We start from the raw sequence: 18,959 nt of genomic DNA, 5'->3' as shown, positions 1-18,959 counted from the left end.
CGTGAATCAAGATGGCTGACATGGCTAAAAATAGAACATAGGGGTCAAATGCAGTTTTTGGCTCATATCTCTGAAGCCAAAGCATTTAGAGCTAATCTGACATGGATAAAGTTGTTTCTTATGTCAGACCATTCAGGCAATCCGTTGTTAGGTTGCTGCCCCTGAATTGGTAATTTTAATAAAATTTTGTAGCTTTTGGTTATTATTTTGAATATTTTTATAGATAGAGATATACTGTAAACACCAATAATGTACAGCAAAGTCAGACCAGACCAAAATGGTCAATCGACCCCTTAAGGAGATGGTCAATTTTTGACAATTTTCATAAATTTTGTAAATTTTTACAAAATATTTTCCACTGTAACTGCTGAGCCAAGTTCATTATAAATAGAGATAATTGTGAGCTGCAAGAATTTCAGTAAAGTAAGATCTACAAACACATCACCATCACCAAAACACTCTTTTTTTACAGTTGGAATATTATTTCACACAGGAACTATTTTGACTACAGGCAGATAATACCACAGAAAACCATTACGAAAACAGCAAAAAATTAAGGTGATCTTATCGAAAGAAACAAAAACATTTTGATGCTTAATTTTTTTAATAATGTTCTATTGAGATTTTATACACTGTATATCAGTAAATGATTCCTACAACTTTCAAAAAAATATAATGTAATATCTATATACAATGTACATTATTTACATATATGATGTTAACAAAACAAAATCAACAATAAAGTGGCCAGCCATTTAAATAATAAACTGATTTTAAATTTGCTGACACTTTTATATAATCATCAATTGTGTCAGTATATGAAACATATTTGTACAAAGCTTAGCAACACTAAAATTGCATTTAAACTCTGTTTCAGGCCAATTTCAGATAAAATTAATTTCCTAGGTAATATATGGTTTTTCCTTTATATTGACACATGTGAAATTAAATTTTTCAGAAAAAAAATATATCTTGGGTGATTATTTAAAAATTCAGAATCTGAATAATTTTATTTTCAAAAGTTAACAATGAAATTCTGTGATTTGGTAACAACTTACTAAGCAATGGGATTCAACCAATTTGATACACTGTTTTTATAATTTATAGTATTATATTAGTTCCTTGAGATTCTGTTACTGCAAAAAATTGTGAATAATATACATTTATGGGAAGACACAAAATTGCACAGGGTGAAATGTCATAAAATTCTACAATAACATATTGTACTTGGTAACAATGCTACTTGATTCTGATAAGAATTTTTAAACAAAAAAAAAAATCATCAGGTTTAAAGTATTAATAAATTGCAAAAACAAATATTTCATCAATGAAATTCCAGTAAGATATACTCATGAATATCCTTTTTATATTAGATACAAATTTTATTAAGTCTGATACAGAACTTTCATAGGCAAGACGTTACAACTGAGGCACTACATATGTCATTATGGAGTAAAGGATTAAAATATAATAATTACAGTGTTAATTGATATATGCATGTCCAAAATAGAATTTTGTAGAAATCTGAATTTGAGATGTGCACTCCATAACATGACTTGCATATTAAATTATCACTTGTATACTTATTTCAAAGTGCAAGGAAATTTTATTAAAGGAAAGTTGTTTCAGAAAGAACCATACTCTTTCTAGGAAGGATGTAAAAATGCATCACAGGTAAAGGATGCTTTCATTAAGGTTACCTTCAAATGTCAGGAAGCTATGATTTGTATTTCCTAGGTAAAATTTAACAAAATATAACGGATAGTAGGTAGCCTTGACTGACAGACAGTGATAAACCAGTACACCCCTGTCTTCATGGGCTGTGGTATGAAAAAGATTTTTACACTAAATAATAAGGATGTACTAAGGTGAGGTTTTGGAATTTGTGTAAAATTTTCGGACTCCTTGGTATTTTTCCATACAATACAATGTAAAATATTTTGCCTGATAACACCCATTTATTTTTTCTTATTAGACTTAATAGCTCATGGAAGGTCATTTACCAAAATTATAGAAGATTCTTGATTTTCTTTCTTCTGTTTTGAGACATAAATAATACCAATGCAAATATAAGGTAAAAGTCAGAGTCAGCTTTTTCCAGCCATATTTTAAATCTCAAATATCTCGAAAAAGGAGGTCCATGACCTATGAATATTTTTAGCTTATCTTTATCCTTAATTGATGCATTACCAGCTTAAAGTATCAATTTTAATTTCTTAATTTCTTAATTTTAACATAACCTCACCTAAGTACATCCTTAAAGATGCAGCAAAAGCATACAACACATTGTTAATATTCTGTTATTATGTTGTCTGAACAATTGTCAGGCTTATAATTATGAAACAACAAATATAAAAAAATAGCAGAAAAATAGATAACACATTCTTTATATTACTTAATCCAAATGCAGAAATATTATAACTGTGTAATTATGCTTACATAAAAACACAATTTTCAAAATAGAATTCATAGTTAATCAATGACACAAACTTTCTCCAGTATTGAGAGTTATGGCAAAGTCTGGCAATTTTAGCATTACTTGCATGCAAAATTATCGTAAAAATATACAACCTTCAAATAAAAGCACAACAAATTATCATTAATAAGTATTTACAAACTAATCAGTGTATGACCAGCATGAAGGTAAACACACTTCAATGAAGTGAGAATATCATGTTAAATATCACAGAATATACAACATGGAACCTGGCTTTAAATGGCATGCATGTTACTTTTAGATTCATTATTATTTAAGAGTTCATGCATGGGTTTAAGTAAACCATGACTTCAAATTTCGAACAAAGTACACATTTTCTCTAGCTCTATTTTTACGTCCGGTGTGAATATTAAATTTCAATCCTGGTATCCATGATGAGTTAATTTGCAGACTTTGGCAAAACCTAGCTGCAGAATCGTAGCCCTTATTGCACAAATGATATTTTTTGACAATTTGAATCACAATTTGACAATGTCAATAGGACCATAAGAGTTTAACCGTTTTGCAGCTAGGCAAAACCATGAAATCAAATACTAATGATAAAACATTTTTTTCTTAATCCATGAAAATAAATGAATTGTTCAAATTTAGAATAAAACATTTTTTATATAAGCAAATTAAAATGTTTAGTGGCACATCAAATACTTGAATTCCTGAAGTAATGTAAAAATAAGACAGAAACAATGTAGGACCATACAGTTTGACAACTGATGTGTTAAGTGAATGAACTAAAGCTTAACAATGCACAAAACTAATTTTTTTTCTCATTTGTAACTTTGTGAATTGGAAAAATAAAAAAAATGCATTTTAGACACAGAGACTACTCAATGAGGAAATGTTTAATTTGTTTACAAGTGCTAGTCTTGTTCTATTGTGAACTAAAGTGGGGCATTGACTATAAAGGCATCCCATACCTTAAACAAATGCAAAATTCTGCAAACTTATAAAAAATATATACAATATCAACATATGAATATAAGTTCAAAAGAAATTTGTTTCTATCTATTAACAATGCTTATAAAAAAAGAGCATTTTTCTTTCAAGCAAAGGCACATAAGAAAGTAATCAGCTCCTACTAATTATGTATTACATATAATATTTTATAACAAATATATAAAAAAATATAACTAAAGATGATCTGAATACTTGCATCTCCCCTTGGTTAAAGGTGAACAATTACTGGTATGTAAACTTTCTCATTTTTTTCAATCTGGGTTGTCATTCATATTAGACCTCCAGTTTCTCAATCAAGTATAGAATTGATGTGAGAGGCATTTTAATATTATTTAGTGAATCATTTTTGATATTACTTTAATTCTGTTTATAAGATGTATATTAAAAAGGCCTACTAATGATGATCTATTTCATTTAAATTAATCTCATTATAAACTTTTTCAGTGAACACTTTTCCCGAATTTTCCTGGTTGACTTTTCCACTTAAAATCAATTCATCCTGTTTTAAGCATTTTTGACAGATCTTAAAGAATACCCAAAATTATCCATAACATCAGATTACACCATAACATTAAAAAGTATAATACTTTTACTTAAAAAACATACATTTTTATATATAAATAAAATAATATCATGATTATAGTGTAATTGTGGACAATTAATTCATTCTAATTTAATCATATTAAAAGAGTCATAGCATGGACATGATTGAGGGCAATAAAGAAAAAAATATAACAAACAGACCACTTTTCCTTACTAAAAATCTTTTTAGTTACTACCATTTATTCAAATGCCTTGGACTAGCTGAGAGTGGATTTTATGTTGGTCTTCATGCAATTTTCACAGCACTTAAAGACTTGCCTTATACACTTTGTCCAGCATGTTGGTTTATAAAAATAAAATATTTTGATACTGATTTAAGCTCTATTGCACAGGGACACTGCACAAAAGATATTATTTCTTCAAAGTTTAGCATTATACCAAGACGATATAAACACAAACATATTTTCAATTAAACAAGTTGATGTTCAAATAAAAATTGTGCCATGTTAATGGTTGGTATGTTAACAAAATAGTTCTGAACAATATGACAGGCAATATGCAAAACATACAGCTGAGGAAAACAGCATTAGATGTGAATTAGTAAAGTGAGAAGCCAGTAGGCAACTATTCAACTTGTTGGTCATCCATATTAACAACCATTCCCCTGAGAATAAAATTATTCAGACTTAAAAAAAAATATATATCTTACACCAATTTTGAAGTGTAAAAAGCATAGCTCAACCCATGATATCTTTATTTTGCTTAACAATTAACTAGATTTATCTGTTACGAGGTTGCCCTTAAAATGTATGATCCCTGTTAGATGTGTATCTTTATCCTAGTTTATTTATTCTACTAACAAGAATAATGCTTATTTGGGCCCTTTTTTGGCCCCTAATTCCTAAACTGTTGAAACCAAAACTCCCAAAATAAAAAAAACCTTGTGTCAAAATTTCGTAGATTTCTATTTACTTAAACTAAAGTTATAGTGCGAAAACCAAGAAAATGCTTATTTGGGCCCTTTTTGGCCCCTAATTCCCAAAATGTTGGGACCAAAACTCCAAATCCCAACCTTCCTTTTGTGGTCATAAACCTTGTGTTAAAATTTGATAGATTTCTATTTACTTTTACTAAAGTTAGAGTGCGAAAACTAAAAGTATTCGGACAACGACGACGCCAACGTGATACCAATATACGACCAAAAAATTTTTGTGGTCGTATAAAAATGATATCACTGACATTCTAAAAATGCTTCCTTTCAATAAGACTTAAATATAATTTTTAATATAATGAAGTATATGTGTTGCAATTTGTGAACAATATAGCATCTGTGTCAATATTTGATTGTTCAAATTTGTGTAAAATTGGTATTTTGTAGGACACATATATGTATAATAGAAACATGATACACTAAACTGAATACTCTATTAATAACTATCTATGATAATGCTATATACTTTCACTTTTCATAATTCTTATGTCAAATTGAATTCATAATCCTACAATCATCAAAACTGCTAGCACTTCATTGGTTATAAAAAAAAAAAACCTAGTAGTACAAAAATTATACAAAAATTCTCAACAATATTTACATAACACAATGATGACATTTTATAACAACTATGAATTGACAGAGATACCCAATGGAATAAACAATGTGTTTCCGTCTGCCAACGTGCCCTCATTATTTGAACTTTCTTCCTCTTTGATGTTAATACTATTTTCCTGCATAGAAGTATCATCATCGTCCTCGTCTGTAATATCAACATCTGAGTCATTGTCTACCATTTCAAGTTTACTTTTTATTTCTGACACCATCTTTCTTACTTCCTTGTCTGGTGTTCTTCTGTATGGTTTTGTCCTGATTTTAGCAAATTCTTCTACAGTGAGAATTTTAATACCTGAAGCTGTCAACAGCTTGCCATGTCTTGTTTTTAGATGTCTTTTGTATGTGTTTCTCGTTTTGAACTTTTGAGGACAATCTGCACATATGAATGGAGTTTCCCCAGTATGACGACGCAAGTGTTCCTGAAAAAATACCATAAATAATTGATCATTACAATAAATGGCATTAAAATGAATACCTTAATTACTTTTAAGATGGAATTCAGCAATAAACAAAATATCAGGTTGTTTATTTTCCAGACATGCCTTCAACACGTTGGACATCATTGTATGGTCTAATCTAAATTGTCCTCATATACTCGTTCCTCCAAACAAAGGACAAGGTTCACTTTTGGCACAAAATGGCCTAAAATATGAACTTTATCATAAAACTACAAAAAGGTCACAAATTGGTTCCTAAATGGGTTTATTTCAAAAGCCTTAATGCTAAACAAATTAGGTTTCTTCATAAAAGTACATAATATTCTCCAAAGTAAGCCCATTTTGGACATTTTGTCAAAATATGATGATTTTGTGCAATTTTCGGACCTTAAAGCTAAAGGAAAACGTTGGCCTCCACCTACTATCCAAAATGTTTTGTGGCCAAAAAATTCCAATTTTAATACAGAATTCATCGATATAAAAACTTTTTGGATCGTAGATGGAGGCCAAGGTTAATTTTGCCAAAAAAAATAAAAATTATGGGGAAAAAAATACCTTTAATTGACCTTAAAATACAAATGATGTTTATTCAAGGGGTCATAGCTTCATAAAATTTCTGAGGAAGGTGCTATAAAAATATATTTTTGTCTTAGTAGTATTATCAGAAGTATTTCTATGTGAAATTTGTAATTTTTTGGCCCGATTTAAAAAAAACATCAAAAATTTAGGGCCAATCTAAACCCTTCGTGAACCTTCTCCTTTGCTCCCCTTATTGAGAATCATTTTTTATATCTTTTTCTGTGGTTTTACTTTAATATTTTTTTTTATTCGATGTACATTTTGCAATGCATAAACACATTCTGTGATTTTGCTGAAGAAATACTGTGGTACCCTTTACTTATAGCTCATTGTTGGATGGATAATTGTTTAATGCTGAGTGGTTAGTTAAGTTCATTGAAACAGGGTCTAAATGAACTCAGTAGTTGACAAATATATCAACATCAGAATTTTCAAACTTTATTTTGTACAGCTAACCATCAAAATAAATATTATGACATTTGAAGCACTGCTGTATGGCATGACTTACTTTAAAGTGACTTGGATGTCTAAACTTCCTACCACAATCCTTGCATGTAAATCTACTTTGATTATTGTGAATTAACATGTGGTAGTTCAAACTATGTTGTCTCGTAAATGTCGTATTGCATATAAGGCACATAAAAGGCTTGATTCCTGAAAAAAATAAACATAAGCAAAAATAGTTCTCCAGTCTTCAATTGCAGCCTATTAGGAACTGAAATGGCACAATATACGGATAGTATTATTGAAATACATAACAATATGTCAAAGTATTATCTAAAGGGGTCTCACTGGGGGGTTCTGATCCCAGATCCCACTTACTGTTTTGACAGAATCCTGTATCCCGCTCACACTATGTACGTTATCAATTTTCATTTTTTTTGCAATTTCCTGTGTCCCGCTAGTCTTCATTTCCCGTTTTCATGGCACAATAATTTGCATTTCATGTGTCACGCTTACAAAAAATCGGCAATCACGCGTCACGCTTAAACCCCAATGAGACCCACTCTAAATGTTTCAATGATTGTAAATTTTACGGTTTTCACAGATGTTACTTGTATTAGATGTCAATTTATCATCTCTAATTTGGAAACAAAGTGTTCCATGCTTTCATTGGCTATGCCTTGGATACTGTTCAATAAATTCATTCTTTTCTTCTGTTTAAAGTGTTTCAAGCTTTTTTGGAATAACAGATTTTTTTTTTAATTCCAAACATATTTATAAGGCATTTTTCACTTAATTAAGGCAGATCCTTTTGTGATCAAAATAACAAGTTTTAAAAGAGGCTACATGACTCACCCAATTAAACAGCTACAAGAATTTTTATATTTGCATAAGAATGACTACCTGCATGACTTCTGTAATGATACATGAGAGTTGCCGCCGCTGTGAACTGTTTATTTGTGCAGATCTTACAATATAATGGATACATTAAGTCCCTCTTTCTGGCTTTCAATTCTCGTATGCACTTTAAGGCAGCTTTCTGGAAGAAAAGTCAGTCATATTGGTTAACGAATTCCTTTGTTACACTCATGTCTATACTTTAATATTCGTATTCACATTATACATTGTATTGGGAAAGTAATATATTTCATAGTGGTCTAAATCTGCAGAGCTTAAGATATTGTTTATAGTCAAATTGCAAGTATTTCAGTTTATAGATGAAAAACAATTCACTGTTAATCATTTAAAATCAGGTGAAAGAGCTTGCATAAGGAAGCTTTACCTTTAAATTTACTAAACTTCAACTATAGTAACTTTTTATATAATAGAACTGCATGACTGCTTACATCAAAACTGATAAAACACATATTTTGTTTGGATTTAAAATGAATTAATATATATAAAGAAAGAAATAGAACATACTCTTTCCCATTCCGTGGTTTCGAGTTCGTTTGGATTTTTCCTCTTTTTCTTCTGTGTATGAGGACCTATATTAATAATACATGTATTGTTTGGAGATTGCTGTCGATTTCTTCTTTCTTCCTCTGACAGAGATTCATATTCTTCAGGAATTGCAATTCTTCCATGCTTTGCTATTGGGCACTTGGGCATTGGTGGGTATGGTCCTTTAAGAAAAAATGTACAAAACATATTACAATTTGATCACTTATTTGGTTAGACTGAAAAAAATATAAAAAACACAATTGTTAAAATTTAATTCCTTAAGGTGGTAACTAACACTACAGGGAGATAACTCTGTAAAATCAACTAAAAGTTTTAATTATGTTGTGTTATTCAGGGAATATTAAGCTTTTTCAAAGATTAAAATTATTGTCTGTCAAACTGCTATATAACCAGTGTAATTTTTCTGATGAAATGGTTGGTTCAAATTTTCTGAAATTTTAGTATTTTTGTCAAACATGTCAAAGGGTCAAAGTAAATACTTTGTCAAAATTTTGTGAAAATTGAACAAGTCAAATTTATTTTAGTGAAGGTGTTGGAGTACCACCTTAAACAAATTTCCCCAACAATTTTTTTTTCAAACAAAAATATGATCATAGCCATGATTTGCAATATATGTCTGGTTTCCCCTTTCCATCCTTTTATTGTTCTTTCAGACTTGGGAAAGCCAAGACGCTTGGACAAAGAGGCTTCCAAATTTTTGTTGGCATTTAGGAAATTCCCAAGGTTCTCATTTTAAATGCCATTTCACCAATTTTTTACCTTTGCAAAATATATCAATTGTTTTAACAGTACTACAAATACCTACTTTGACCACTGTGTCCTTTAGAGATCACAGGATTTTCAAATAAGGAGGGAGATTCAGATCTGTCACCAACGATTTCTTCTGAACACACGATTATAGTTTTTGAGGCTTCATCATGACCATATCCAGACAATTCATCCATCACAGACACATTACCCAGACATAATATAGGTTCTGCATTACGTTTTGGTCGAATTATTTCTCTCCCGCAGTAAAATTTCAAGTTATCTTCATCTTCGACTTCAATTTCTTCTTCTGCTTCACCAATAAATTCACGCATGTAGAAACTTTTCTTTCTTCCAAATACTGTTGTGTAGCTATGGTCATGATGAGGCTGAGTTCTACTCAACAGCTCTATAATTAATTGTTCATTTTCTTCCAGTCTCCTTTCTGTTTCTTCTCTGCAATAATTATCTGATTGTTCCACTGGTTGAACATCGTTTTTTCCTTTGTTTATCCTATTTCCAGATTTTACTTCCTTATTAGGTTGTTTAGTAATTGTTTTTGTTCTGTCACTTCTCTGTAATGAAGATGAATCATTTTCATCGCCAGAAATTTGGTCCATGCTATCCCTACTGTCCTCAGTTACTTCCCCACTCTTTAATTCTGCTGGGGTAGTTGTGTTTGGTATATTGTCATATTTACTTGTTTTTAATGCTGTAAATTTCATCTTTTTTGTTTTCTTCATAGCTGCCATTTCTATAAAAGAGGAAAAGTTATAAAAACTTGGTAACACAAGTAAGATATTCAACAATTTTCAAATTAGTTTTGAATCGCTGGTGGTTGGCTGTGAATTGTTACCATAAGAGCTGAATTTAAGTACATTTGATAAAATCACAAAAAGTTGCAAAAAATGTAATTTTCATGAGTGTAACAACTGAGATAAATTCAAAAGATGTATTATTTTTTTCAATTTTGTTTAAACTGAATTCACTGAAGCATGTTCATCCGAGTACAAATTACAGAGACAATAGGATGTTTTAAGAGATTTAAGGTGGTACCCAACACTTTCACAAAAATTAATTTGGCTCGTTTAATTTTCATAAAATTTTGACAAAGTATTTACTTTGACCCTTTGACAAAAATGTAAAAATTTAAAAAATTTTGAACCAACTGTTTTGTCAGAAAAATTACACTGGTTATATAGCAATTTGATAAACAGCAATTTTGATCATTGAGAAGCTTAATATTCCTTTTACAACACAACATAATGAAAACGTTTAGCTGACGTTACAGAGTTATCTCCCTGTAGTGTTAGGTACCACCTTAACATAAACATCAAGGATAACCACACTAAAAGCTTAGTGTCCTGTACAATGTACAGAGCTTCATCAGGGGTCTGTTATTGTTTTATAGTGTGTGAACTTCTGTTGGTTTTTTATTTCAAGTTTAACTATAACTTTTTTTCTTCCATTTTCATATTATTCTTAGCTTGTCAGTTTTAGTGTTTGTACTGTAAAAACTGAAGTCAACCTTTAAATTAACATTGTAGGTCTTCCTCTATCCCTTACATTTACCCACAGACTTTCTTTTAGCTCATACCTGATTAAATTGCAACTTAGGCCAAACAAAAAAATATGTGTGTTTCCTGTTTCATGGCAGAAAAAAATAGGTAGGGTAGGTAGGGAATTTTTTTTATTTTGCAATTTTTTTTTACCTTGAGTCTATGGGAACAACATCTTGACTTTAATAGTGCTTAATGGGAAATAGTGAAAAAAACTGTAGGGTTTGGGGTAAAAATTAGGTAGGGTCGGGAAACAGGAAACACACCTATTTTTTTGTTTGGCCTTATTACTTACCTGCTAGTCTTTTATTTTTCATATGAACAGGTTCAGCTTCAAAGTAAAAACGTTCTTTTCTATCAGGATCTGAAACAGTTGTAGATGTGCATGATTGGTTTACAATTGTATACAATAGAAAATAAAAAAAATTCAATTAATGTACCAAAGCAGATAAGTTCCAAATAGTATCTTCAAAAACTTTTTCAACCAATTTATGTTACAAAGAATAATAGTAATCACTGCCTTGAAAAGATACAATTGATAGATGAATTTCACTTATTTGACCAATTCATACTAGTGAAAATCCTATGTTGGTGGATACAACAGGATGTAACCTAATTACCCAAAAGGGATATAACACATTTGGGGAACAAAATCACAAATAAGACTGTGATTAACTGTGCAAAATTTTCTTAATTTTTTAATATCTTGGTGGAATATTTTAAGTAGCAACTATTGGTTCATGACTTTTCAAGAATCTTTGCTAGATTCCTCCCAAATCTTAAAAATTAACAGATAGAACATTAAATATTAAATAATCTGTTATATACATTTTTCCCAATAGCTCAATATCCTACATGATTACATGGATTTGTATCATAATAATTATCTTACCATTTTCTTCATCAACTAATTGCTCAAGATGTTTATGTAAATGATTTCTCATTTTCATTCTGGCACCAGATTCATTTCCAAAACTTTTGAACTGAGTCTGGCATTTCCTTGGCATTAAGTAACATGTATATATGAAGTTTCTTGTCATTTCATTAGATGACATTTCAGCATAAAAGTTGACTAAAAACTTGTCTGAGAGTGTTTTTATCTGTTTGAGGTTTAAAATCTCTAGAGATGATAACAATCTCATGGTCTGAAAAAAAGAAAATGATTTATCATTGGGTTCATTATTATAAGAATCTAGCAAACAATTTTGTATGAGTTGTACATGTATTCACAAGGTGTCCTTGTGTTATGAGACAAAAAAATTATCAAATGTCACATACTTCTTCTTATTATTGTCTAATTAAATTGGAATACAAACAAGAATGTGTCCCAAGTACATGGATGCCCCACTCGCACTATCATTTTCTATGTTCAGTTGACCATGAAATTGGGGTAAAAACTCTAATTTGGCATCAAAATTAGAACGATCAAATTATAGAGAACATGGTACTAAGTTTCAAGTGGATTGGACTCCAAATTCATCAAAAACTACCTTGACCAAAAACTTTAACCTGAAGCGGGACAAACAGACGGACGAACAGATGAACGAACCCACAGACCAGAAAACATAATACCCCTCTACTATGGTAGGTGGTGCATAAAAATCTGCTGGAAACATAACTACATTTGAACAAGGCTATAAACATTATAAACAAGAATGTATCCATAGTACACGGATGCCCCACTCGCACTTTCATTTTCTATGTTCAGGGGATCCTAAAATTGGGATGAAAACTCTAATTTTGACATTAAAATTGGAAAAAAACATATCATAGAGAACATGTGTACTAGTTTCAAGTTGAATGGACTTCATCTTCATCAAAAACTACCTTGACCAAAAACGTAAACCTAAAGTGGGACAGACGGACAAACAGATTCACAGACCTAAAAACATACTGCCTCTCTACTATTGTAGGTAGGGCATAAAAAACAATTACTGTAACAATAACTATTTTTTATAATAGCACAAATATATTCAATACCTTTTTATTATTTCTTTTAGGTTCACTCTCAAGTGTTTCAGAAGCAACTTGTGCTAGGACATCTAATGACATGTAATTTGATTGGTCTTCTTCATTCTCTTCAACCTTTATTGACCTTTTCCTTGTTCTAGATTCTACAAAACATACATATCAATATTTTACATTTATCAAGTTCATTACAATGAGCAGTCTCATGGAAAGTAATTAATATGTGACAATCAGGTACTGTAAAATGAAATCCTATGATGAACTATTTTTGTTTACTTTCATTTTAAGTAATATAATACATGTACTTTAAAAAGTTTATTTTACAATACAGGCCTCCAGCCAAATGTCATGATCACTGGACATACATAAATTTTACAATTGAAAACATTAATTTATTATGCCAACTGCAGTTAAATAGCAACATCCTAACAATAAACAGACAGACATAATTTCTAATACAATTAACTCACACAAGCCAACTTGCTATATTTGATCTTTCCAAGGGCAATATATTAGGCCAAATAAATATATATGTGTGATTCCAGTAACCCGACCGATCCTAGTTTAAACCCCCCCCCCCCCCCCCCCCTGACCCTAGGGTTTGTGAAAAAAATAATATAAAATTCGTAGATTTCTGTCATTTGAATTTCCATAAGAAGTATCTGTTATTGGCAAAATGCAAGAATTCATAACAATTTGTTGTCAAAATGCAACAAAATTAATGAAAAACGTAAATGACTGTCTTTATTTTGCAACCAAACACTTTTAAAATGGCTGACTTCTGGTATTGACGTGTGTAATACTGGAAACAATTTCCGTAAAAACGCGATTTTTTTCTGGATTTTGACAATCCTAAATAAAATTTAGAAAAAAATAAATAAAATTTGCCGACCTACCGACCTTATTTTTCAAAAGTATGTAACTGGAACCACACATATATTCTTATTTGGCCTTAGCATTTATGTTTTTCTAAATTTTTTAATACACATCTTACAAGAAAAGAAGGCATTTTATCAATAACAATGCTATTTTCCATATATATTTTTAATATTTTTATTTCCAAGGTGATTCAAAAATTGTCCCAACCATTACTAAAATAAACCTTTGATATAGATTTCATAAATAGCTGACTGTAACTGTAGACTTGAGAGTGCTTACAATGCAATTTTCTATAGAATTTATATTTCCAAAACTTATCCAAGACTTTGCAAGTTTGGTAAACCTGACATATATAAATCTCAAAAATATAGGTAAAAAAATTGTACATGTGACAGCACTTAAAAGACCAGATAGACAGAGGGGTAGCCTTTTATTGGTATGTCCCCATGCCTGCAAAACTTCATGTAGAGGAAAAAATAAGCATATCAACTCATCATCAACGTGTCAACCCTTAATAATGAAAATGCACACATATGACTACAAATTCATGTGTAGATTCTCAAAGTTTGCATGCATAATGTTAGCTTTCTTTGTATTTTTTTAGTGTTATTCACTGTTTATGATGCAAAGTGATCTAAAAAATAAACAATATTATGTAAACAAGTATTCTAACAACTAACCTTGCCCAGATTTGCAAAGTAAATTAGTGATGTGAAGGTGACTGGCAGATATTGATGGTGATGTATGTAATTTGGCTGCCCTTGACCTTGGAGATCTTGAAAGAGAGACCGGCGTTGATTCTTCCTCTTCACTGCTTTCTATAAAATACAATAGAATAATGTTACCTGCTTATCAGCAATCAGCACATGAAAAATTGAGTTGAATATTTGCCTAAGTTTTAGTTAAAATGATAACAATAAATACAATGTCATACTAAACTTCAAAACATATAAATGAACTAAAAAAAGCATTCTGTGAGCATGGTTAGTATTGCATGGCAATACAAAGTTGCCTGCCGGTTAAAAAATCGTTGTAATGGAACGAAATTCTAACTTGATTTATAACTTAAGCTTGCCATGGTGAAACTACATAAAATAATAAACAAACATACATATGTACCAATAAGTTCTTCAAACAATTTGCCTAAGAAAATTTATCAAAATACAATGTCTTTTACAAATCTTTTAAAAAATGATTTTTTCCCTTTGAACAGAAATCTAGTAATTAAATAATAAGTATTTCATCAAAGTTTTAATTCTAGGGAAAGGGCTTTCACTGAACAAGGAGAAAAGCTAAAATCGTGTAAATCGAACTTGACCTGTAACTTATCATGATAAAACAATACATCAAATATCTAATCATTACCTTTAAGCATGAAGAACAAAAGTCTGGAAAACTGATTTGCAAGACTGACGGATGGACAGACAGACAGACAGAGTGCAGAAACCTAAAATCTCCTTCGCCTTCGTCCGTAGTGGACTAATTAAAATACATTTAAGACAAACAAAGGGCAGAAGTTCCTAAATATATATATATGATATAAATGCCTATTTATTGGAAAATCTTCAATATAATGTTTAATTTGTTCATATCTTAAAGCCGACTAAAATTAATTATTAGATTTTCATCCAAATTTTTTTTTTAAATGGGGCAGGTAAGAGGATTTTATTTTTTAAATTTTATTTCATATGACACCTTTTTGTCACATGTTATTTATATATGCAAGTGTAATAATAAGCTTATACATGTATCATGTAAATACACCCATAAGGTATCGTGTATAAGACATTTATTAACAATCAAAACCAAGGAGTAACCAAAGACTCATTAAACCAAAAGACATTTTACATCAACAGTTACAAATAATAAGTAGGAAACAACACTAACTCCACTAAAAACCAGGAGTGAAATCAGGTGCTCCGGAAGGGTAAGCATTTCCTGCACCGTATATGGCACTCGTCATGCGTTTGAAATGATGGAAGGTCGTTATGACTGAGGAAGAATATCACTGGATATGATTTCTGACACACTTTTGTCTTAATGGCAAATCAGCTCATGATGGCCACCATAAAATTGCTTGAGTGATGTCAGACCTTAGTTTGATTGATTCATAGCTCTGTCTTAGCAACTTTTGAGAAAGCAGTATTCCTTGTTCAACAAAATCAACGTACTTTGAGCTAGCTTTAGATTAACGTATCAATTGAGACACATATACTCCATAAGCTGGTGCTGCTTTTACAAATTTGTAAATATATTCACTGATTGGAAACCACTGTTCTACATGTAATTGCCGCTTTAGAAACCTATTTTACAATAAACAGCAGAAATGTGGAGAAATGCTATCTTCTTCAAATGTATTTTGCTTTCTTAGCAATGTTTTGTTGTCCTAATAAAATGAAGCAAATGCATTGGTATGCAACATGAGTACATAAGTACAGAATAAAATGAAAACTCAAACAGTGTGGAAATAATAGGGTTGGTCCTTAATATGCAAGATGCAAATATACATAATATAATTACAATGTAGAAAATAAAGTTGTTTAATGACTCTATCATGGGTATTGGGACAGAGGATGTTTGCTGTTTTTCTACAAAAAACGAAAGGCATGGCTAATTCTAAAGCTAAGATCTTGCTATAAATTAATAAATCAAAAATGTGTATGTTTGTCGATTTTCTAAACTCAATAGACTATACGGTCACCAATCTAAAAAGTTCATGCTTGTGTCAATTTCTTTATTCCAGTCAAATGTGTTCCACGATTCTTACGCTTTTGGGTTTCATTCACAGTCCAAATTTCTTGACACTCACATCACATCTTCTAATATCTATTTATAGCATCATATGCAAAAATACAATTATGATGTTACATGTAAATAGTTTTTTTTTATAAACTGAACCTTTTTTCTGTCTGCTATTTATTGAAAATTTCAAAAGCTTCAAAAGTAACCGCTTCGAGACCATGTATATTTCATATCGGATTAATAGGCCTGATTTTAACACACAAGTCAGTAGAAGTAAAGAACCTGTCTAACATGTCTCATGTCCCTTTTTTTCACATAGGACATGTAAACGTGCAAGTTTAATTTTACGTACTTGTATGTAATGTCATGAAAGCTCTTTATCAGTTTATAGGGCCCTTTAATTGGAAATAAAATATTCTTATTGGCAGAATTGCCGTTCGTAGGCTACGCGTACCCACATCCGGTTTGATAATAAATTGCCATAGGATCGGGAATTAAACGTAAAATATATACAGAAATTATCGCAATTAGTGAATAAAATTGATCAACTACTTAGAAGTTTTGTAAACATTTATATATATGTAAGTGAACAGTTTTTCTCGGTTAATAAATATTCTTAAAATGGGAAAAGAGTGATATATACATGTGGGGCAGACATTTCAAAGTTATCATGAATTGGAACAATTTGTTCAAAAGTATCAGTCGATTAATTTTATACAATTGTATATAAAAACGAACTCGGAGTCAATTGCAGCTGCAGAGAAAAGAAGAACTGGAAACACAAAAAATAAAGAGGAAATCAAGTTTTACAGAATAATTTTTTCCTGTATTCACGGAGGCAAAAAATTCTAAACAAGTTCGACAGGAAAAATTACGGCCTAATACATTATTTCTGAAAAACAAAGGCCGATGCCAATAATCTTCTATGAAAGCTTCGTTAATAAATAACAAAATGTTTGACGAAAATATAAACCTTCAGCGCATCAAAAAATATTTTGCCTCTGAGGCGTGGAAGCAACTTAAAATTCGGATATTATATATTATAGGACTATAGTTTACAGGGACTGTATATTTCATTTTCAATCAGTGTGCATTTAATTTGCAATGTTTATCATATATTTAATTATTAACTTATAAATACAATTCGAAAATATTATTTGTCATACCCTTCACTCGTTCTACTCGAAATCCCCATTATGACATATTATTGATAATTTCTGTATATATTTCATGTTTAATTCCCCGATTTGATTGCATAATATTATAAAACCGGATGTGGGTACGCGTAGCCTACGAATGTCAATTTGACTATTCGTACCCACATGCGGGTACGCGCAGACACTGCCATTCTTATTCTGTAGGAAGTTCGGGAGTTTACTATAAACATCAGATACAAATTATCTACTACATACAAACTAAATGAGTACCATCCAAGTTTTAGGTAACTTTTATTTTTATTTTAGTAAAATTCATAAATCTATTACCTGAAATTGTCATTTTCATATTTTTTGTTATTTTTGAAATTTATAGCAGACTACATTTTTGTTTGCCGCCATCTTGAAAGCGTCTGTCAGCGCATGGTATATATTTTTACGAGAAATGTGACATTTCTAAACATCTTTCACTTTCAGAAAACTGTTAACTTGTTGAAACATAGTCTCTCTTCAAGGATGACAACATATAATTACATTGTCATGTCGAAAAGTACACATTTCATGACAAAATTCGACAATGTGTACATTTTGTCATAGCAGCCGACATTGTCACATAAAAAGTAAATTTTATTGTAGATGTCGCAAAAATGAAATTGGTTACATCGTCAATATGACAGAAAACTTATTAATCTGTAAGTACCCGATTCCAAATATTCATTCTGTCTCTTTTCGGGCGATTTTTCTGCTCTTTTTCGAGTCGCCATTGTCGGGCACCTGCAACTCGTCTGCTTTTACCTCATTCCTTGAGGAACATTTTGCTATTTTAAAAATATATTGTACTATTTTTTACAAAAACTGAATCAATAATTTTTAATTGGTTTGATTAGAAATTAAATGGGATTTTATGATATTTTTTACAAACTTATTTGAAGAAATTCTATGCAAGAAATTTAGTCACGTGATTATCTGTCAAAATGGCGAAGATGGAGACATTCGATATCGTCTGAAGGAAATTATCTTTAGCTTAGATTGACGTCCTGTTACATTTGAGTGTTAAAAGATACAATAATTCTGTAGGTATTTCTAGACATATATAGCGATCATGGCTTTACATTTTAATGTCTTATTTAGTAGATAAAACTTTAATCTCCTGAAGTTGCCTTTCGTTGTCCTCAGAGGCTCAGTCTCAGCATCTCAAAACCTTATATTCAATTTTATCTTACCTGTTCGTCAAACATAATTTAGATGACTGTTTATACACTTAAAATGTATATTAAGAGCAGACCTGTACATTGGGAGGGAAAATTAAATGCAGGACCTATAAAAGATACTTAAAAAATGACATTAAAATGCATCTTTATAAGCGAGTCTGACTAATTAGCA

At 30.7% G+C, this 18,959-nt stretch overlaps 1 protein-coding gene across 1 annotated transcript; it reads right to left on the bottom strand.

Moving 5' to 3' along the window:
• Window positions 1-5,504: 5,504 nt before the first annotated feature.
• Window positions 5,505-18,381, bottom strand: LOC139506158 (uncharacterized). The gene is made up of 10 exons (XM_071295384.1): window positions 18,277-18,381; window positions 14,361-14,498; window positions 12,814-12,947; window positions 11,726-11,978; window positions 11,129-11,197; window positions 9,333-10,028; window positions 8,486-8,688; window positions 7,967-8,102; window positions 7,128-7,273; window positions 5,505-6,022 (listed from the first exon to the last, which is right to left on the bottom strand). The coding sequence occupies exons 1-10, from the start codon at window positions 18,338-18,340 to the stop codon at window positions 5,615-5,617; spliced, it is 2,247 nt and encodes a 748-aa protein (XP_071151485.1). The 5' UTR covers window positions 18,341-18,381; the 3' UTR covers window positions 5,505-5,614.
• Window positions 18,382-18,959: the final 578 nt, after the last annotated feature.

This window comes from Mytilus edulis, unplaced genomic scaffold, assembly GCF_963676685.1.
Source record: "Mytilus edulis unplaced genomic scaffold, xbMytEdul2.2 SCAFFOLD_1553, whole genome shotgun sequence".
Taxonomy (NCBI): Eukaryota; Metazoa; Mollusca; class Bivalvia; order Mytilida; family Mytilidae; genus Mytilus; species Mytilus edulis.
Note: the sequence above shows the minus strand (reverse complement) of the source record. Positions and strands in the feature narration are given on the sequence as shown.

Bases quoted from the DNA above. Each gene is read 5' to 3' on its own strand.
- LOC139506158 (XM_071295384.1), bottom strand. From the start codon at position 18,340: ATGGCGACTCGAAAAAGAGCAGAAAAATCGCCCGAAAAGAGACAGAAT. The intron at 10,029-11,128 runs GTAAGTAATAAG...CCTCTTTTATAG, and splicing joins GAAAAATAAAAGACTAGCAG to AAATGGCAGCTATGAAGAAA. The intron at 8,689-9,332 runs GTAGGTATTTGT...TTTTTCTTAAAG, and splicing joins TAAAGGACACAGTGGTCAAA to GACCATACCCACCAATGCCC.